Below are 22,980 nucleotides of genomic sequence, written 5' to 3' on the forward strand. Positions count from 1 at the left end.
TTGTCTACTTGAAGAATTCCCATTAACATTTCTTGTAATGCCAATTTAGTAGTGATGAACTCCTTTGGCTTTTGCTTGTCTGGGAAAATCTGGATCTCGTCGTCAATTCTGAGTGAAACCTTGCTGGGTAGAGTATTCTTAGTTGTAGGTTTTCCCTTTCATCATGCTGAATACATCATGTCACTCCCTTCTGGCCTGCAGAGTTTTTGTTGAAAAGTAAGCTGATAATCTTATGGGTGTTCCCTTGTATGTAACTAGTTGTTTTAGTCCTGCTGCTTTTAAGATTCTCTCCTTATCTTTAACTTCTAACAATTTAATGTAGTGTCTTGGTGTGGGTCTCTTTAGGTTCATCTTGTTTGGGACTCTCTGTGCTTCCTGGACTTGGATGTATGTTTCCTTGGCCAGGTTAGGGAAGTTTTCAGCCCTTATTTCTTTAAATAGATCTTCTGTCCCTTTCTCGTCTCCTTCTGGGATCCCAATGACTCAAATGTTAGTACACTTGATGTTGTCCCAAAGGTCCTTTATACTATCCTCATTTTTTTTTTTCTTTTTGATGTTCGGACTGGGTGATTTTCACTATCCCGTCTTCCTGACCACTGATTCATTCTTATGCATCATCTGATCTGCTATTGATTTCCTCCAGTGTATTTTTTTTCATTTCAGTTGTTATATTTTTTAGTTCTGATAGGTACTTTTTAAATACTTTTTACTTCTTTGTTGAAGTTCTCACTGCATTTATCCACTTGTCTGCAGAGTTTGATGAGCAACTTTATGACTATTACTTTGAACTCTTTATTTAGTAGAAAGCTTACCTCAGTTTCATTTACCTCTTTTTCTGATTTTTTGGCCCTGTTTTTGTTGTTGTTGTTGGGAACATATTCTTTTTCTCCTCATTTTGCCTGTTTCTTTCTATGTATTAGGTAGGTCAGCTATATCTCCTAGTCTTGAAAAAAAGGCTTTATTTAGAATGTGTCCTATGGGGCCCAGTGGTAGAATCAACCTTGTCACCAGAGCCTGGTGCTCCAGAGGGTGGACTAGTGTGGCCTCCTGTTGTGGCTGGGCCACAACTTCTATGGATACACTGGCAGGTGAAGCTGGTCCCCAGCTTGCTGGCTGTGAGGCCTGGCCACAACTGTTGTGGGCTCACTGGTATGCAGGTCAAGCCTTTGGAGTGCTGGCTATGAGGTTCAGCCATGCTGTTGCAGACCTACCGGTGTGTGCTAATGCTGACTGAGGCCTCCTACTGGGTGTGGCAGAGCAGGAGTCATTTTAGAGGGGTGCTGGCCTGGTTGGGTCCTCAGGGAAACACCAGGGTGGGATGAACAGTGTTGGTAATGGACAGTGTAAGAACTGGAGTCTTCCGGTGTCAGACCAGCTAGGTTAAAGAAAGGGGGAAAAATGGCTCCTGCTAGCCCCTCTGACTCAGGAGAAGGTTCCAACAGATCTCTGTCCCTCCAGCACACACCCAAAAATTAGACAATGTATCACCTTCATATGACATAGGTACTTTTAAAACTGCTGTCTCTGTGCTGGGACTCAGAAAGAGTGCAACTTGGATTCCTAAAGCCCTTTGGCACTCCCAGATGTAAGTCCTGCTCGTTTCCAAAGCTAGATGTTATAGGGCTCCTCTTCCTGGTGCAAGTCCCCCAGGCTACGGCTTGGACCCCCCGCTCTTCGGGGATGACCTCCACAGTTGTGATCACTACATGGGGAGTGGGGGGGTAAGGTAAGTCCTGACTAGACTTAGTCTCTACCCCTTCTACCCACTTCAACGTTGCTTGTTCTTTATATCCGTAAGTGTGGAAAATCTGTTCTATCGGTCTTCAGGTGATTCTCAGAGACAGCAGCTCTATATGTAGTTGTAGTTTTGGTGTCAAGAAGGAAAGGTGAGCTCAGGATCTTCCCACTCCACCACCTTGAATTTGAAGGCAAGGAGCCTTGATCTTGAATGCCCATTTAGCTTGTCCATGAAATGTAGTAACTAATGGTTGGCGCGCTGGCCCCACAACAAACGTGTCTTTGGATGGGATCACCTAGTCACACTACAACTGTATTCTTAAAGGTCAGAAGAGTCTTCTCTACAGGGTGTGTTCTCTAGTGTGCTAGGTGATTGGGCTACAACATAGATTTGGTTCTTGTCAACATGGAGCTTTCATTTAGAACAATTCTACTTAATTAATAGCTATTTAGTAGATGACCACTTTATAAATTTTGTTAATAACTACCTTATCAAGAGCAATTTCCATATTTGCAACCTTTTCTTTCAAACGACGTTCCTGAGATCTCAGGACTTCTAGTTCTCCAGCCATCTTGTTTTTCTCTGTTACAACCGTACCCAACTCCTGGCTTAATTTATTCTTTTCTTCTTTTAGAAAATGCTTTTCCTACAATTATACAGCAGAAAAACACCAGAAATTATGATGAAAATATAACACTGTTATATAAAGACCTGAGCTAGAGTTTAATTCATATGATATTTAATTGCTTCTGAGTTGGAGTTAGGAGCTGCTAGAATTACGTTACCATGTATTCTCTCATTTTATCAGTACTAGTATTATTATTTTTGCTAGACTTAATAAATCCTTGACAAAATGCACAAAATATGTAATAATTATGCTATCATAAGAAGAAACAGTGTATGGTGATTTGATATTGAGTAATCACATACTAAATTTTACTGAAACTTGTTTAAAATGGCAAAAATATAAAGAAGATGCATTTATTTGAAAGCTTATGGGTTTTTATTTTGTTTCAAGGTGGAATATTCATTTCACAAATGACATAAAAAGAAATGGAACACACAGTGTTTGCCTTTCAGCCATTTATGGTCCAGTGCTGAGAATGAGCTCGCTGATATACTTATGGGAGTATTTGGTATTCAACAAAATTTCATTAAAATTAATTCATTCCTTTAAAAAAACATCATGGAATAGACAAAAAGAAACATATAGTAGCCAAGTTAAAACACACACCTCGACTTATTGAATCTATATTTCTTTAAATATATTTTTCATAGAGAAAATGTTTAATGTAAACAAGGGAGACGGTATCACCACTGTAATACACATTTTGGATGCAAATAATTTTTCCTTTTCTCATTAGCTAGGCAGGAAAGGTTTCAGAAAGAGAAGGGGATTTATTTTACAAACTGCCTCCTTTCCTTTGATGGGAATGTATTCAACTTTGATGAAGAGTTTCCTTTAGCGGGGGCAGGCAGTACCTCAATTCCCTACGTACCCTCAGGGCGGACGAGCAAAAGCACCGCTTTAGGTTCCAAACAGGCAAATAACAGATGGAGAAAGAAAAGACTTAGGATAAGAAAACAGGAGGGAAGGAAAAATTGGTAAAGAACAAAGAAATACGTATATATTTGTTAATATTTAGCCTCATTCTAAAAAAGTATTTCAGCAGTTCGTTTTGAGTGTGGAGAAAGTAATTACTTGAGTTACACTTATTATTTTCTACTTATGCTCTTTATGTTCTCACCTCCATTACAGTCAGTTCTAACTCTTCTGTTAAAAATGCAAATTTGTTCCAAAATATGGTATTATCAGGAAACATTTAAGCGTAACACAAATGTCACATTTACTTATGCAAAGTTTCACTGATGAGAAACTGTGCCCAGCTCAACAAAGCTGCAAAGGAGCATACAAAAGCATACAGGCACTGTTCAAACAACTAACCGCCAGCTACCTCAGTTCACCTTGTGTTATGAGCCACATCCAAGCACAGCTGGTATTAAACCTACCTTCTACCCCTTTGCAGTGACTCCCAAGCTGCAACCCTGTGATGCACACTTCCACAAGGAAACTTCTGGTGTTTTTTTAAGGTTAGGGGCCATATCGGTTTTAGCATTTATGTATTTCTGAATCACTGAACATGTATAAACTGTGCTACCATTTTTATTAGGTTTCTATTTTTTTCTGTGTTGCTGACAAAATTTGTTAGTGTGGTGCTACTCATCCCATTGTTTCTGTAAGCCCTGTGGTTCTTATTGCACACTTTCCTATTGTCATCTCAAGAACCCATGTCACATTATAGTTAGACTGTGTTTTACATATAATCACTCCCTGGTTCTATGAAGAACGTGTTTTTGCCCATGCTGCATTTAACTAGTTCTTTTGAGATCCTGCTCAAATGTTCTTTCAGGAACTTTATCCTCATTTTCTCAGTCAGAAATAACTTCTCTTTTCTCCACTGTACTTCTTAATCTCTGCTCTGTCTTATTCTGTTTGTAGTATATTAATGAATGAATATATTGCCTTCCCCCAGCCTGAGGACAGGGACTTACCTTATTTGCATTTGTCATTGCCTCTTCCAAAAATTGTATCTTGCTCTGAAGGGCATCTATCTGACCTCTTTTAGCTGTGATTTGTTTTTGCATCCCCATTGCCACTTTCATAGCTGGAGAAAAATGAAGTAAACTGTGCCTTAGTTTTTAAGTTTCTAAAATTTGAGAGGCGACTATGATGTGATGGTTAAACATTATGAGGTGACAAATAGGATTCTTCAAGGCACCGGGAAAGTTTCAAGTGAATGACCACAGTAAAAGTGGATTTCACAATATTGGGATATAACAATTTTCAGCAAGTAATCAGAGGTTTTAAACTAAAAATGTATGTGTGTGTGTGTGTATATATATATGTGTGTATACATATATACACATATATATGTATTTGTGTATGTGTGTATATATATACATATATATATATATGAGATAATGTTTTGTGATTTCCTTGTTACTGGAATTAATTTCCTTGACCATTGTAATTTGCCATGCCTCCAATGGTAATAAATAATAATGACCAAATTCATACTTACATATATAGGTAATATATACATAAAAATAGTCATATAATAAATAATGTGCCATATATAGTATTTTTAATAAAATAACTTTTCTGGAAACTGATTTTTACAACACCATGTAAGATATTTACTATTAGTGATTTCTTAAAAGAGTCCAGGGATATCACAAACCATTCTATTTTTATTTTCATGGTTATTGTCATGTGCTTAGAATTCACTGCTCTTTCAATAGTTAAATTGGCAGCATAAGCATATATGTGATTATGTTAGTATAACTTGTGACAGGATGAGCATGTTCTGTACAGGCAGTAGACACCACATACTTAAGACATGGCAGGCCATTGAAAATATAGACAAGTTCCTCCTTGCTTGGAAATTCAAAGTCAGAGAACCCATGCTGTTTCTTACAGTCAGCTGAGGAAAGAGTTTTGAAATGCTACTGCTTTGAGTGAGGTCCAATTATAGCTTAGAGGTTAAAAAGAAGAGTACCATTCTTTAAAAGCAAACTTGCTAACCAGATATAGTTCCTATAGCTAAACTGTCAAAAACAGGGTTAACAGAGCACAGTACATTGATATATCAATAGATAAAAAGTCTGACATCACTTGTTCACCATTCTGAAGAACTCTGGTCTGATTAAGTAGATCATGGTTGGCCTTCAAAGGTAATTTTCTTATACAATCTTTTATATATTGAGATAATTTAATCAATGAAAATAAGCATTTGAATGACAATACAAGATTACCTAGTTGGCTTAGTAATTGTAATGGGACTGGGGAAGTTGTGGAGATGCTGGGAGGGCAATGAGGAAGGGATTCTATTTGCGGAGAGGGGACAGGCCCCAACTGGGCCTCCTGAGTAAGTGACCTCCTACCACTGTCTTATTGCGAACCAGCAAGGAAAGAGTGGAACCTCGGAGAAACACACAAAATACGTAACAATTAAAAAGTATGCATGTCATCTTTGTGCTGGTGCCATGATAATCTTCTCTGTATCATTTCAATTCTAGTATATGTGCTGCTAAAGCGAGCACACACAAAAAATCTTTTGACATTAAAAAATATTCAGAAATGGAAAAATGTAGACTTTACTCAGATATTTATTCTTATAGGCAGCTAATACAGCCATACCAAAAACATGGATATGAAAGAGTCGATAACCTTCTCTCTCTGAATTAACATGGGCAGCAAGGTACACAGGGAACAGGCACAAGAGGCGGGAAGAGATGCCTGATTCTAGCCGTTTAGCTTCCAGGTCCCCTCCCCAGGAACTGACACCTGACACAGATATATAGCTCGTGTAGATAATGAACATGTGAAACATAAGGGGTTGAATGAAAATTATCGGTGACTTGTATTTATATCAACATATCCTTAAAAATAATTAATTGGCATTTACAGACATGGAATTGTTAGAAATTACTGAAATAACTGCAGGGAAAGAAAATTTAGATATTCGAGGGATTAAATTAAGCACATGGCCATTCCCACAATCCCCCCCCAAAACCCAAGCAGAACTACTGCTACACAACACCCATCATCGACAACCTATTGCTGTATCTCTCTCACATCACGTGGCACTGTGAAGAGACAGCAGGCAATGTATCCAGGTGTGTGCTTTAACACAACTAGGTCAATGGAGTTAAACACAAAAGAGAAAATCTAAAACAGCATACCGTGACCATCAGAGCCTTCCATTGACTTTAATGTATTTCTTGTTTGTTCTAGTTCAGACTGTGCAGATTTTAATTGCATTTTCAGCTTATTTGTAGTAGTTTCCATTTCTTCGCTTTTGTTGCGGAAATTCCTTTTTAAGACTTCATAGTCTTCTGTACAACATGATAATTAATAAGAGTTACTTTTTTCTGTCCCATTATTATGAAATGTATTTTATTCATAATTAATGATCACAGAATTTTAGAGCTGGAAGAGACTTCATTTAGTTACATTGTCATTTGTTACAGAAATTAGATGTATGTTCATATACATTATCAGGGATCTGACTCTTTAAAAAATCTACTTGAGTGGATCCTCCAATATTGTTTTTTTCCGGTCTGTGTAATTGACTTACATCTATTTCATCTTAAACCTTTTTCTTGGGTTATCATATCCACTACAATAGATTTAACCGCCATCTGAAGGGAGATAGACGTCCCTGACACAATAAGTAACCTGAGGCTGTCATGTGTCTTACTGGATTTTTTAACTCCAGTAACTATCAAAATAGCTGGCACGCATTCATCATTCATACACAAGAACACACACACACTTTATCTGTCTGTCTGTCTATCTATCTATCTATCTATCTAATTTATATATGATAGATAGACTCACATATACAGGAAGCACACAGAGCCAAGGCCTCTTTGCTGAGATCTCTGTCTATCCAGACATTTGTGTGTGGATGCCCTGGTGCCACCCAAACCAGCTACCTCATACTGACTGCATCTCACCCTCTTGCCCTCAAACTGCCCCTCCTTCCCATTTCCCTATCTCACTTGTTGGTATCCTTGTTTTCCCAATAATTCAAACTCACAACCTGAAACCCAGACACAACCCTTCAATCACTAAGTACTGTTGATTCAACCTCCAAAAACATTCTGAATTCTTACTGCCACTGCCTTAGTTCAAGTTCTCATCATATTTCCTAGACCCTGCAAAATCCTCTTGAATGGGTTGGTCTCTGTCCCTTTAGTCTTGCCTTTCTCTCTTTACTTGCTGACACTGTTCTTCTAAAACGTAAATTTGATGACAACAATCTCTTACTTAGTATCTTTTGCTGGCTCCACGTTGCCTGGCTCAGCCTACCTATTCTGCCTCATTTCTTGGTCTTCATTCCTTCACACTTTTACTCCAACAAATACTTCTGAGGTCATAGTACGTCATTTCATGCCTTCAGTTTTGTCTACGGTGTTCTGTGTGGATAGCCCTTCCACCTCTTTTTCACCTGCCAAATTCCTTTTCCCCCTTCAAACTGAGTACAGAGGACACCTACTGTAGGAGGCTGATTCTCCGCCCTCTCCTTCTCCTGCACCCAGCACACATCCACTGCGCCTCACCCACTGGGCCACATGTGACCCGCCCTGTGCAGTCTGGCTACCACCCACCCGGAGCCTCACTGCTGTGCTTCTAGGGCCTCGCTCAGCACCTGGCTGAGTAAGTGCTCAGGACCCATTGACTACATCTGTATCTGTGACACAAACGAAGCCTGTGCCATACTAATTATAAACAGTAAGTGTTTCGTTTTTAAATTTAAGGCTTTGAATTTTTCCTTCCAAGAAATTTGCATAAGTCTATTGACACATGTTGCTTCATCATTAAAGCTCTAACCAAGGTATTTGACTCAAAGGACTCAAGTTTTCCACTTCCCTTACCCTTTTCTTGGAAACTCAGAATTTCATGGACTCTGAGGACTGACTAAAAGGAACAGTAAAAAAGTGCAAGATATGAAAGCTCCTCAAGGAGAAGCATCATCGGGTGATGAAAGAGCTCCCCTGGGGGAGCACGATTAATCCATATGCGTCACATGGGATGAGGAACTATTCTTTCACAAGTCTCTACATTGGACTTCACTGACGCAGCTATTTTTTTTTTAGCAGCATTTGAAGTAACATACCTGTAAGACTGTTTAACTCATTCCTACTAGTTTTCACCTCATTTAACAATTGGTCCCTCTCTTGTTTGATGTCCTTCACTGCCCGGAGCCGCTCCGAGCCTGCGTTCACCAGCTTCACCTTTTCCAGCTCCAGGTCACTCACTCTGGCCTCGAGCTCTCGTATCTTTGCATCTTTTTTATCTTTTAAAATCTAAATACAGAGATAAATACCATGGGTAGAGTAAGAAATAAAAAAATGTGTACATATATAGTTATAACATGTTGTCTTAATATCCTATCTATATCTATGTAAATGTCTCTCACTATATCCCAGGATATTAAATTTGTATTTTATTATAAAGCATCAGCAAAGTAAGGGGGAGAACAAAAGCAATATTTAACCTTTTTTTAAATCTTACATGTCAGTTCAGCATTTGGTTGGGCCAAGTACGTGATTATTTGTACTTGCAGTGTGGCTGACCTAAGTGGAGACGTGCTGGAAGCGCAGAACATACCTGATTTCAAAAGCTTTCCATTAAAAAAATGTAAAATACCTCAATTTGTTGTATTGATTGTATATTTTAGATCTGAATTAAATAAAACACGTTATTAATTTCACCTGTTTCTTTTTATGGGTCTACCAGAAATTTTTAAATTATACACATGGTTCACATTATATTTTGAGTGGACAGAGGCAGACTAGATGCTTCCAAACAAATGACATTTGAAAAAAACTTTATTTTTCCAAAAGAATGTCTACTGTTTGGTGTGTATTCCTCCAAATACTGATATAGGTATAGACATAAAAGCATAGGTGTATTTGTTTAATGTGCTTATACTTAAATTTTTTAAAAATTTACCTTTTTGATCATCAGATTGTTCCCCTCAAATTAAGGCCTATGGGCCTTAAATATAATCAGGCATACCTCATTTTACTGCAGTTTGCTTTATTGTGCTTCATAGATGTTGTGGGTTTTTTTAATATATTTATTGATTATGCTATTACAGTTGTCCCATTTCCCCCCCCACCCCACTCCATCCTGCCCACTCCCCTCCCTCCCACATTCCCCCCCTATAGTTCATGTCCATGGGTCATACTTATAAGTTCTTTGGCTTCTACATTTCCTACACTATTTTTACCCTCCCCCTGTCTATTTTCCACCTATCATCTATGCTACTTATTCTCTGTACCTTTACCCCCCTCTCCCCCTCCCACTCCCTTATTGACAACCCTCATGTTCTAGTTGTTTGCCTAGTTTGCTCTCATTTTTGTTTTATGTGTGGCCGTTAATAACTGTGAGTTTGCTGTCATTTTTACTGTTCCTATTTTTGATCTTCTTTTTCTTAGGTAACTCCCTTTAACATTTCATATAATAAGGGCTTGGTGATGATGAGCTTCTTTAACTTGACCTTATCTGAGAAGCACTTTATCTTCCCTTCCATTCTAAATGATAGCTTTTCTGGATACAGTAATCTTGGATGTAGGTCCTTGCGTTTCATCTTGGCTAATGTAATTGTGATGTGCCTTGGTGTGTTCCTCCTTGGGTCCAGCTTCTTTGGGACTCTCTGAGCTTCCTGGACTTCCCGGAAGTCTATTTCCTTTGCCAGATCGGGGAAGTTCTCCTTCATTATTTGTTCAAATAAGTTTTCAGTTTTTTGTTCTTCCTCTTCTCCTTCTGGCACCCCTATAATTCGGATGTTGGAACGTTTCAAGGTGTCTTGGAGGTTCCTAAGCCTCTCCTCATTTTTCCAAGTTCTTGTTTCTTCATTCTTTTCTGGTTGGATGTTTCTTTCTTCTTTCTGGTCTACACCGTTGATTTGACTCCCAGTTTCCTTCTCATCACTATTGGTTCCCTGAACATTTTCCTTTGTTTCTCTTAGCATAGGCTTCATTTTTTCATCTGTTTTTCGAACAGATTCAACCAAGTCTGTGAGCATATTGATAACCAGTGCTTTGAACTGTGCCTCCAATAGGTTAGCTATCTCTTCATCGCTTAGTTGTATTTTTTCTGGAGCTTTGAAGTGTTCTGTCATTTGGGCCATTTTTTGTTTGTTTGTTTGTTTGTTTGTTTGTCTTGGCGCATCTGTTACTTTAAGGGGCGGAGCCTTAGGCGTTCACCTGGGCGGGGTAATGCTGGTCGTTGCGCTGTGACGCTGTACGTGGGGGAGGGGCCAAGTGGGAGCAATGGCGCCCACCTCACTCTCTTCTGGCTTTCAATCTTTCACTCCAATACCCACAATCAAACTGGGCCACTCTGGTGCTGGTTCCCGAGTGGGTGGGCCTGTGCACGCCCTAGGCCCCTGTGGGTCTCTCCAACAACCTCTCCTGTGAGGCTGGGAGTCTCTCCTGCTGCTGCCCTAACCCCCATGGTTTTCAATCAGAGGTTTGAGGCTTTATTTCCCTGAGCTGGAGCCCTGGTTTGCGTGGTCTGCTTCGCTCCCCACTGTTCGTCGGGTTTATCTGAGGGCAAATGTGGTGCCGTGGGGTGCTACCCACTGCTCTGCCTGCCCCGTTCTCCGCCACTCTGAGTCCGGCCCTCTGGATTTATCTGTGTGCAAATGTGGGGCCGCAGGGTCTGCTAGTGCTCGGACTGCCTGTGCCATTTGTCCCACACTCCGCCAGTCTCGGTCCCGCCACAGCCACGCGAGTCCTCTCCACCCCGGTGCCCGTCTCCGCCCCTCCTACCAGTCTGGATGAATGTTTATTTTCTATTTCCTTGGTGTTGGTCCCCCTTGCTGTTCGATTCTCTGACGGTTCTGCTTGTGCGAGGAGGCGCAGTGTGTCTACCTACGCCGCCATCTTGGTTCCACCTCAGATGTTGAGTTTTTTATAAATTGAAGACAAGACCCTCCATCAGCAAAAAGATTATAACTTGCTTCATTGAGATTTTTCACCGTGGTGGTCTAGAGCCAAACCCACGACATCTCTGTGGTGTGCCTGTAACATCCACTCATGTACTGCCTACGATCCAATCCCAAGGCAGTGTTGCTCATCAACAAGTTATTTAAAGTCTCCATGTCTCACACATCTCTATGAGCAACTGATATTTGGCAAAGGAGGCAGAAGCACACACAATGGAGTAAAGAGTCTCTTCAATAAACGGTGCTGGGGAAACTGGACAGGTACATGCAAAAAAATGAAACTGGATCACCAATTTACACCATACAAAAAAAAATAAATTCAAGATGGATAAAAGACTTAAATGTAAGTTGTGAAACCATAAAAATCCTAGAAGAAAACATAGGTAGTAAATCCTCAGATATCCAACAGGAAAATATGTTTGCTGGTACATCCCTTAGGGCACTGGAAACAAAGGAGAAAATAAACAAATGGGACTACATCAAATTGAAAAGCTTCTGCCCAGCTTAAGAAACCATCAGCAAGATGAACAGGGAGCCCACTGTATGGGAGAACATTTTCCCAATGATGCATCTGACAAGGATTTAGTCTCCAAAATACACAAAGAACTAGTGCAACTCAATGCCAGGAAGACAAACAACCCACTTAAGAAATGGGCAAAAGGCCTGAATGAACACTTCTCCAAAGAGGACATACAGAGGGCCCGTAAACATATGAAAAAATGCTCAACATCACTAATTATCAGAGAAATGCAAATTAAAACCTAGAAGAGATATCACCTTACATTTGTCAGAATGGCTACCATCAATAAATCAACAAATAACAAGTGCTGGCAAGAATGTGGAGAAAAGGGAACCCTAGAGCACTGTCAGTGGGAATGCAGAGTGGTGTAGCCACTGTGGGAAACAATATGGAGTATCTTTAAAAAATTTAAAATGGAGCTTCCTTTTGACTCAGCGAGTCCACTTCTGGGAATATAGCCCAAGAATTCCAAAACACCAATACAAAAAATATATGCACCCCTATGTTTATAAGCAGCACTATTTACAATAAAGATTTGGAAACAGCCTAAATGTCCATTACTAGATGAGTGGATTAAAAGCTGTGGCACATTTACAAAGTGGAATATTGTACAGCAATAAAAAACAGGAAACTCTTACATTTTGCAAAAGCATGGATGGACCTGGAGAAAATTATGCTAAGTGAATTAAGCCAGCCAGTGAGAGAAAAATACCACATGATCTCAATTAGTGGAATCTAATGAATATAATACACTAATGAACAAAACAGTAACAGAAGTGTAGATACATAAAACAAACTGACAGCTACTGGAAAGGCGGTGGTGGGGACCGGATGAAAGGTGGTGAAGGGATTAACCAAAGAACATTTATGCACAAGGAATGGATGTGGACAACATTATGGGTACCGGCCTGGGGAGGGGAGCGGGTTGGGCTGGGTGGAGGGGAGAGAGGGAGAGAAAGTGAGAACAACTGTAACAGCATAAACAATAAAAATAAAATTTAAAAAAGTCTCCATGTCTCAGTTTCCTCATCTTTATAATGGGATAATAATATACCCACCTCATAAAGTTTCTGGAAGATTAAAATGATTCAGTTTTTAGAGTGTAAGACTCAATAGGATTCTTCCATTTGTTTACACTATTAACAATATCAGAAATCCACCCCTTTTCTTTAATAAGAAGGTGGAACAATCATCTTTCTACTCTGTTTCACTAATTCTGAAGTATTCATTGTAAGGGCTGGCCATTACGATGCCTTTAAAAATCTCTTTCATGGTGAATTTAGCCATTAAAAACTTCTTATAATTAAGTAAAAATTTAACACTAGAAAATTTTAGCTTTAAATTCAATAAACTTGTGTATCTCTATAAGAGAGGTAATAATCTTAGTTGGCCCTATTTTTAGAATGAGGAAACTCAAGCATCCAAAGTTTATGAGAGATTTGTGGCTATCAGAGGCAAGGGATAGGGGGCAGAATTGAGTAAAAGTGGTCCAAAAGTGTATACTTCCAGTTATAAGATAAGTAAGTACTGGGGATATAATGTACACCATGCTATCTATAGTTAACACTGCTGTATGGTATATTTGAAAGTTGCTAAGAGAGTAGGTCCTGCAAGTTCTCAGCACAAGAGGAAAAGCATTATTTCTTTTTTTGTATCTATATTAGATGATAAATGTTAACTAAATTTATTGTAATAATCATTGCAATATATGTAAGTCAAGTCGTTATGTTGTAGACCTTAAACTTATACAGTGTTATATGTCAATGAGATCTCGAAAACACTGACAGAAAAAATAATTACATGTAATTTGTCTCCTTTTAGTTACCAAGGCAGTGATACAGGTGACATAGAGCTTAGGAAATCAAAGCTTTAAAAAAATTCTTTCAATAGTTTTAAATTTTGATAACTAGCTGTGGCTGGTGGGGCTCAGTGGATTGAGCACCAGCCTGAGAGCCAAGAGGTCTCCAGTTCAATTCTCAGTCAGGACACATGTCTGGGTTGCAGGCCAGGTCCCCAGTGGGGGGTGTGCGAGAGGCATCCACACATTGATGTTTCTCTCCTTCTCTTTCTCCCTCCCTTCCCCTCTCTCTAAAAATAAATAAATAAAATCTTAAAAAAAAAAATACTTTGATAACTATGTACCGAGCATCTGCTAGGTGAAAGACTCGAAGATACAGGGCAGGGGTACCAAGATGAATAGGACGCATACCCTATTCATCATACCCTATGCTTGAAGAAGTCTGCAGTCTCACAGGGAAGAGGAGGCACGGCTATTTAAACCCACACACAGTGCAATACAGAATGTGATTCAGGTTACAATGGGTACAAATACAGTGAGGTAAGATTTAGGTGGATAATAGAATGGGGAAAGGGAGCTAGTATTTTCTAAATATCTTCTATAGGCCAGGAACGAAGGTAAGTGTTTGATATAAAATTTCTCATTTAAGCCTTGAATAACCCAGTAAGATTGTTATGAGTTTTTTGTTTTTGTTTCTGTTTTGTTTTACAGACAAAGGACCAAGACTCAGCAAACAGTCTGTGTTTTCAGTTACTGGGTGGACCGAGTGGTGAGAGATGCAGTTAAAATTCTGTCTGAAGAGGGAGAAAAAACTTCAAACTGTAGGATCAGGAAAGGCTTCGTGAAGCAGCTGTGGATTTTCTGGTTTTTTATCTTTTATATGGCTCATTCGGAACCATTGTTGGTCCACTCCTTCAGGAACCTAATGAAAGTATGGATCTTTTCTCATAAAAACATACATATACACATAGACACAAATACTTTTAAATAATTTCAGAGTGTCCACAGATCATCTTTACAAACCCTTTGTCAGTAAATTTGGCTGTTCTGATTTATGAGGAAAAGATATTTCAGAAGCTAAACCACACAAAAAACCCCTTTACCAACCTTGAACTCCTGCAGCTCCAGCCTCCTATCATTAATCTCCTTCTCGAGCTGAGCTTTTTCTACTTGCATAGCACCAGCTGTCCGTCCGTGCTGGCCCACCAGCTGCGTCATGTTCTCAATCTGCTGTCGCAAAATCTCGATCACCTTGTCCTTTTCGGCCATCTGTAGCTTGAGGGCGTCACATTCCGTCTGCACGTTTCTCAGGTGATCCCCTTCATTTTTCAGGTGCTGCAGCTCCTGCAATTTCAAGTCTACCCGGGAGCGGAGCTTTGTGATCTCTGCATTGGTGGCCTCGATGGCTCGCTCTTTTTCCTGGAGGGAAGCTGTCAAGTCCGACACAGTCCTCTCTGAGCTCTCCAGGGTCATTTTCTTGGCTGTCAACTCTTCTACTACTTTGCGGAGCATCTCTTTGGTGGATTCGAGCTGAGCCGTCAAGGAGGACACTTTTTCTAGGCTTTCATTCTTTCCCTGAATTGCTGCCATCTGATTGTTAAAGAAGAAAAGAATTTCACAGATTTGGGAAGATAGGTAGAGGCAACCTGAAGAGATATAACAAATTAGCTCGAACACATGAAGTCATTCATTAGATAGTATCTACTTAGATCAACTCAAATCGTTTTGCTGTCAGAACTCCATGTAGACAATAGGCTGGCATGTGTTAATGAGACCAAGGTGAAGAGGCCTTATTTAATAATAATGCTCCTCCAAACTGCTCCCTCCGGTTTGCTTTCCTATTCGGGAAGCTTCCTCTTTTGTGGGATGCTTTTTATGTCTCTATGGCAGTAAGTGGCAGTGGAACCCTGTCCTTTCAGTGCTGAAGGGACACTGCTGTGAACAGCGAATTGCACATTTCCCTATTGGCGCACAGAAACGGAGAGCACCCATCCTGTGTACGGACCAGTCTCGCTCTGTAAAAGTGAAGTAAGAACAAAACCACAGAAACAATGCTTAGACACCTTCAACCCTGCCATTCCTAAGAACCCCCTATGGTTTGATGCTTTTCTGAAACAAGCAGTTATTAGGGTATCAATTTCTGGGTGAAAACGCAAAGGTTGGCAACGGATGGGTTTCATTAGTCAACAATGTACAAAAATGAGAAAAAGCGTAACACCTGCAATTTAGTTAGGTGGTCAAAAATATTGAAATAACAGGTTTTTATAACTTGCTCATAGAATTCACAGCTCCACATTAGAGCTATTTTAGGCCCATAGATGTTTTTTATTTTATTTTTTAAACAGCTTTACCAAAAAGACATAAAATTCATTCCCCTCCCCACCCACAAGAGACCATCTGGGGAAGCCGACCTCATCCCGCCTGACCTGCCTCTCCATCTGGCCCTGACACTCGCTCTTCATGGCCTTGAGGAGGGCTTCCAGGCGCTGCACCTCCATGTTCCTGTCGTCGAGCTCCCGCCGCAGGTGGTCAATGGTGATGCTGTTGCCCGTGTCCCGGTCCCACAGACGCTTATTCTGCTCCTTCTCCAGACTCAGCTCCTTCTCCCTCTTGTGTAGGTCAGCCTACAACAAGCGAGGTGTGTTCCCCCTTAGTATTAAATAATTAAAACTATGTTCCTTATATCATCTTTGGAGTTTTTATATGATTTGATTCCTTTTTAATGGCTTAAGAATACTTCCTAGAAAAATAAGTTAACATTTTGCTTGCTTGTAACTTTTCGCATTACAAGTAAATCTCAGTGGACCTGACCCCAAGTAATCCATAATGAAAACGAAAATACAGTAGATTTTTAAAGTCATCTATTTTCAAGTTTTGAATTTTCTAACAAAGGTATTATGTTTCACATCAAGTGCGCTCCTATAATAAATAAATGCTCCAAAGGTTGAAGGAATAGCAACAGTAGTTTGGTTTACTGACTCAGAAATGCACAATAGTGTCTGGCACTGAGATGAGAGTAGCACAAGGAGTGCAAATAGAATTACCTCCCTCTTCAATACATACTGTAGTGCGTACCCACTCTTAGCAGAAACTCGACAGAGTACAAGAAACAGAGACTGAGAGATCTTAAAGGATTTATCACCCAAAGAGAAAGATAAGAGAGACACAAAAATTGGAAATGGTTTTTCATTAAAGACAGACCTAAGAACTAGCAGACAGAAATCACTATGGAGATCAAAATGTTTCAAGAAGGCACTTAAACTGGACCTTTCAACAGCATGGAGATGCAGAGGTTGGGAAGGAAGGCCTGGAAAGGGGCATGCATGATTTGCTTGGAGCACTGAGTATATGTAGGGATGAGATTAGAAGGGTAAACTGGGGCCCGATCAAGAACAGTCTTGACATGCAGGGAGTCGGACTTTACGGGGAAAGTAATTTTTGAGTCAAAGTGACCGGATTACAGCTGTGTTTCAGACGGATGACTGTGGCAGTAATTCCAGGCTGCACCTAAGGGGAGAGAAACCGCCAGTAAGGAGACGTTCATTGGCATGTTCCACGTGTGATGAGAGGCTTTGGGATGAAGCGGATAGTGGTGGTGAAATGAAAAGGAGGGGATGGATTTCAGGAAATTTAGGAATTTAATCTCCAAGATTTTCAAATTAGTTATGAGGACACTGGGAAACACATAGTAGGAGGGAAAGAAGTGAAAGATTATCCCCAGGTCTGCAAATTCGCACAATGGATGCCGGCTCTACCTTCGGGGATGCTCCTCAAGCCCCTTGTCAGCCTACAAAGGATGACGCTACCGGCAGAGAGCACTGTGCCCTAGAATGGGCTTGCTAGGGGGAGAGAAATGTATTCTACTGTACCACTGAGGTCACACAAAGGGGCACCAAACATTCCCTCTTCCTAAATGTCTCAGCCTTCAGAACCTCTAACAGAGGGCAGAGGCTGGTTCATGATGATCAGAATCGTATTTTCTTTCTTTAAAAAAATTTAACCTAAATTTCTATTCAAATTTTCTTTTATTCTGTTTTTTTCTCTTTTCTTCTGTTTTCTTTATTTCTTAAATTTTCTATATACATAACTTGTATGTGTTTTAAATGTCATTTTGCTCTGAAATGAACACTCAACATTACTTCAACTTATGGGAATATAGTATCTAGTTCAAAGACTATGGCTCTTTGAAGATTAGCTTCAACTAAGTTTTAAGCTGTAACAGTTCTAATTAAGAGAAAAAATAAGTATAGACTATTATATTTCATACCCCAAACTTGAAAATTGTCTAGGACATTCTGTTGTGTATGTATATACAAATATTCTGTAAAATTTGTAATTTTATAAATGAAACTAGTTTTGTGAAATGTTTTGGTGAAAAACTTCCCAGAATGAATGTCATCTGTATTCGAGAGCACAACCTTACCAACAGCTTTTGCAGTTGATCGTCCAAATTTCCAGATTCCTGACTGAACTGGTCACGCTCTGTCCGTGCTTCAGTGAGCTCTGAGTTGGCAAGAACTAACTGCTTCTCCAGCTCTTCTATCTACAAGGGAGGCATAAATCAAACAGTCTCACTCTGTCAGTGGGTAATATAGAGTAAATACAGTCTTTGGAAAACAAGTATTTGGGGAGCAAAAATAAAACTTTATTGTGATGTGTTCTGCAAAGGTTTCTAAACTTAAGATCGATCTATGTAGAATTTAGCCAAATGAAATATTCAAGATTTAGCGTCTGTGAATATGTGTTCTATCATTTGGAATTTAAGGAAGCTTGATGTGGCATAAATACATTCTGAAGAGCCCACACAAATGAAATGTATTATACTCAGAACTATTTTGTTTCAGAAAATCAGGATTCCCATAGTAACAGGTTTTGAATATAAAATAATGAATGGCAACAACAAGTTTTTAGTTGCTGTCATTATTATATAGTCGCTTTATTTTGAACAGCTGACTTTATATATTACATACATATGTTATATTCATATACACATATTCCAATGCTCGTTTTCTTTATTAAGTGGGATAAGCACCAATTTTAAAGGGTTGTTTTAGGTGTATTTTTTCCTCACAGACAGGGCAGTTTGATCTGTGCAGCTCTTTGCATTTCTTTGACCTGCCGGAAGGCCCATCACGGGAGGTGCAGTGTAGGCTAAGAGGTTAAGATCTCAGAGGATGGAAATTCCATTTACAGTTTAGGTGAGCTGCAGAAATTCATTATTTAGATACTGAGATATTAAACCATGAGAACATGTTGCTACTTAGCGTTATGTATTGTTAACTGATCTTTAATGTGATACCTACGATACTATTTCATCATCTACTTTCCAGTAATACATCTTTCATGTCTGCACTAATACTACATATTCCTTCTTACTTCTAAGGCATCTACTCAACAGGCTTCCAAAACTTCTATGTTAAGAATAAAACTTACTGATTGGTTTGGATGATGAACTACGTTTAAATCTTCTCAGAGAATGATGAGCAAGACTAACTTTTTCTTGATGGCTATTTTTACTGAGACTAGGTTTATTTAAGATCTTCGTTTATTAATTCTACACATGCTTATTAATCATATTATATATATACACATAATGCAACTATGTCTTTGATAAATAAGTATGAATACAAAGAAGTTGTATATATCTCTTTATCTATACATACACATAGTATTTAAGAAAATACTAATATAGGACTATCAAATAGTTTCATGTTTACCTACAGAGTAGTATCATAGCCTATAGGGGTTGGAAAACAAATTTTAATATTTCCATTAGATATATTTTAAAATTGACTTTGTTTTGACTTTGTCTGCTATGTATAAAAAAGTATTTAACAAGAATTAGCTACACATGAAACATGAGGTTACGGAGTGCAATGTGTTCACAGGCTACAATAATCCTACAGAGAACTTTCGCCCGTGAGCTCCTTCGGGGGCACGTACAGAAAAAAGCCCCACAACAACTCAACCTCTGTGGCACAGACGGCTTCCTTAGGAAACTGAATGAACTATATCATCTTATATAATCTCTTCAGTTCTATTATTACTGGGAAAGACTAAGCCAACACTCAGTGAAGACATCAGGAACACTTAGGGAGAAACCAGGCTTTTACTCTGGGTAGAGAAACGTGATCGGAAAGCCAATCTAATCAGGCTGAGAGGCAAACATCTTAAGTTCTGATCCAGGTTCTGTCACACAACCTTTTTGAGCCTCGATTTTTTTCATCTATAATTTGAAAAGATACTTGATGATTTTTCAAATTCCTTTCAATTCTGCTTCTTAGTACTTTTTTTTTTTTACACAAGAAGAACTGTATTAATAAAGCTCAAATTCTGTATTGTCCACCTACCTTTGGAAATAAAATATGATCAAAGAAACCATATTTTGAGCTATAAATTTTATAGGAACACTTTCAATCTGAAAAGTTACTCATTGACTACAACATTTCCCTTCCCTAGCTGGCCTAGCATCGAACCGTTTCTATCACCGAGCAAAGTATTTGTGTAAGTGCCTTGAAAACTTAAGACTTGTTACTTTATGTCTGTTTTCATTTTTTAAAAAATTCTAGATGACCATTTGATAAAATCAGACTTGATGGTAAAATTGATGAGACCAAATTTTTAAAAAGGAAAAATGAAAAGAGCCAAGTCCTATCCTTCCATCTAAGTGTAAGTGTCAGAAGTCCCTCCAGGCCCCTGAAGGAACGTTTGTTTGGTAGTTGTCAGTACTGACTCAGCTGCTATAGCTCTGCTTTTACCTTTCACTTTTTAGAGTAAAAATATTTACATCAATCAATCAGTCAGAAAGATAAATGGAGAGTGAAAGGGAAAACCATTGAAGTAGCAGCTGAGCTGATACAAACAGCTGTAAAAAACACTATAAAAGAAAAGCCTTTTAAAATATCCATAATAGATACTGACATCTGAGATGTACCGAAGGTTTTTTATTTCTTTTCTTTTTAAATAGCAGCACGGGTTTTCCCTTTCACCACCTATGAATCTTTTTGTTTTGGATCACCAGACAAATAAGTACTGAAATCTCACTGTAATCTTATAGTAACATAAGATTAGAGATACTACGAATCATACCAAATCGGATCTTTTGTTTTCTGTGCTCATAAAGACACAGACAGGGGACTATAAGGGACACTGCAGGTCAGCACGAGGTGCATTGGCAGAACTATGCAAAGAGGTTTGCACAGAATCTTCCCGCACAGTATGCAGCTCCAGCCAGTGCTACTAAATCTTCACTGTTTGAGTATGAAATTCAGCCCCAAATGGTTTCAAAGTAGGAAAAATCAACTAATAATAAGGATCATGAGATATTTTTGTTGTCAAAAAGCGAAAGTTAAGAGTAAAGCCAAATCTACAGAGCCAATAATGACAGCTTCTACTGGTCCAAATTCGTAAAGGGGAATTCTGGAGGTTCTCCTAAAACGGAAAGAGAAGAATAGAAAAAAAGCATTACAGAGTAAAACACTTTTGTAAGCTACAAAAGCTATATCTAACATTTTCTTCAAAACACAATTTCTATTTTTATTAATCTGAAAATACTTTTGTGAATCTGAAGGAAACACTGCCCTCCTCAACAAGTTCTCATAATTAAGCCATTCTAGTTGGAAAAGTTTTGTTCAGACCTGTCATGTCATTAATTTTTTAAATAATAAACACTTTTTTTTCTGAAGAAATATGGCCTCAGGAAAAAGTACTAACACTGCCTCTCATAAAGCTTGTTGATAAGTAATATCAGCATACCTTTATAAGTTTCTTTTCTGACAAATCTCACTTTCAATCACAGCTTTTGTGAATTATTTTCTTTGATTCCCATTGCTAAGTTGCTTGATCTGCCTCACTCAGTTATGCCATGTACTAATGCCTTTCAGGCCAGAATATATTCCAATCTCAATTAACACGGCAGGGTGATCATCCCTCAGTGTTTCCTGACTAAAGGGAGTTACTATTAAGAGACCCTAGTTACTCATCAATTAGGTGCCAACTCAATTAGGTTCAATATGCTATATTATAAATCTCAGTGATCTGAATTAAAATTAATCATATATGCCCCTTTATTTCTATTAAATGTTGACTATTTAAGATGCACTCTTTACATCACAGCAAAATAAGACAATAATTCTAATATTATATTTGTATCTATGTGACCTCAAACGACTCATACAGAAAGTTTGAGGTCATTCGTCTGGATGTTTATGCTTCTACAATGCCAAAGAGATGCTTGCAAAAACTTAAAAACTATTTCTGTATTATTCAGATGTATATTTCAGTTTTTGTTAAAATTTTCCACCATGCCCAACTGGGAGTTCATCAGCATGACGCTATGTATCACACCATATGCAAATTAGCAAACAATGGGTGACAGCTTATGAAGGGATAATTTCTCCAAGAAACATTACAATGGAAAGCTACAGCAACCTCAAATCATATAAGAGAAACAGATTAGTTTTTAGTACTTCACGACTTTTCAAAGAGTTTCATTTGTCAATGAACAATGAATATTTAATCTTTTCAAAATGATTCGAGTGGTGATGAATATCAGTCACTGTACTGGATAATCACGCAACTATCCCATTTCCTCTCTTGCTGTCAGACTGTCAGCGGTTCGTTCTGCCAAGGAGCCGACCTCCTCTGGATCTGAGCAATAAAGCATCCTTCCAGCCCATGCTGTCCTGAAATCACGACCATCCTGCAGGCTGAGGCAAGACCTTTAGTATAGGCTTGGTCTGCCCAGGATGGGGTGGACATTCCCACTATCAGTCTTCAGGGGGAAAGCTCATTCCGGGAAGAGGAACTAGAATACGAAAAGTAGGCATAAGAGGGGCAGAAGAGAACAATGGTTTCTCTCTGGGCTTTTGTTTCTTGGGTTTAACCTTAAGCAGTCAAAGTGTCCTTAAGGCTGCTGGTAGGTGGCAGGGGTTGAAATGACCTTGACACAAGAATTTAGGCTAAGAGCCAAGCAAAGAGATTTTGTAGAGTAGTGTTATTCACACTGTAACCCACCAGTGAATTAGGAAATCAATTTAGGGAGCATCGAATCAGCATCTGAGGAGAACAGAAAAGAGCCAGCAGCATATGTAATGGGGTAAATGTTGTTTAGTGAAATCGCTTCAGTTGTGTGTACTAGATCATAAGTTCAACTACATTTCTTACTGTGGGTGGTGATCAAAATGTGTGAAAGCCACGGCTGTAGAGGATCCACATCTCATAACTGAAATTATATAGTCTCATATATATGAGACTCATATAGAAATTATATAGTACCATATATACCATTATATATATGGTACTCTTTATTGTTGAGACTTTAATAAAGTCATGTCTAAATTTTCCATTCTTATTTTAGCTGTGCCAGAGGGACTTAAGGTCAAGATCTTGTATTACA

At 38.9% G+C, this 22,980-nt stretch overlaps 1 protein-coding gene and 1 non-coding gene across 6 annotated transcripts in view; both read right to left on the minus strand.

Moving 5' to 3' along the window:
- Nucleotides 1–22,980, minus strand: part of CCDC158 (coiled-coil domain containing 158) — a 64,006-nt gene that overhangs the window by 17,445 nt on the left and 23,581 nt on the right. For all 5 annotated transcript variants that reach the window (XM_045185032.2, XM_045185040.3, XM_045185060.2 and 2 more), the window contains exons 10-16: nucleotides 18,007–18,126; nucleotides 16,010–16,207; nucleotides 14,691–15,173; nucleotides 8,425–8,614; nucleotides 6,485–6,637; nucleotides 4,292–4,404; nucleotides 2,226–2,384 (exon numbers count right to left, since the gene is read on the minus strand). In XM_045185032.2, the coding sequence (XP_045040967.2) occupies nucleotides 2,226–2,384; nucleotides 4,292–4,404; nucleotides 6,485–6,637; nucleotides 8,425–8,614; nucleotides 14,691–15,173; nucleotides 16,010–16,207; nucleotides 18,007–18,126 (1,416 nt within the window). The remainder of the gene's footprint in view (nucleotides 1–2,225; nucleotides 2,385–4,291; nucleotides 4,405–6,484; nucleotides 6,638–8,424; nucleotides 8,615–14,690; nucleotides 15,174–16,009; nucleotides 16,208–18,006; nucleotides 18,127–22,980) is intronic.
- On the minus strand, nucleotides 5,736–5,842 carry LOC112296462 (U6 spliceosomal RNA). The gene has a single exon (XR_002973908.2). It is a non-coding gene; the product is annotated as a U6 spliceosomal RNA (small nuclear RNA).

This window comes from Desmodus rotundus, chromosome 4, assembly GCF_022682495.2.
Source record: "Desmodus rotundus isolate HL8 chromosome 4, HLdesRot8A.1, whole genome shotgun sequence".
NCBI lineage: Eukaryota > Metazoa > Chordata > Mammalia > Chiroptera > Phyllostomidae > Desmodus > Desmodus rotundus.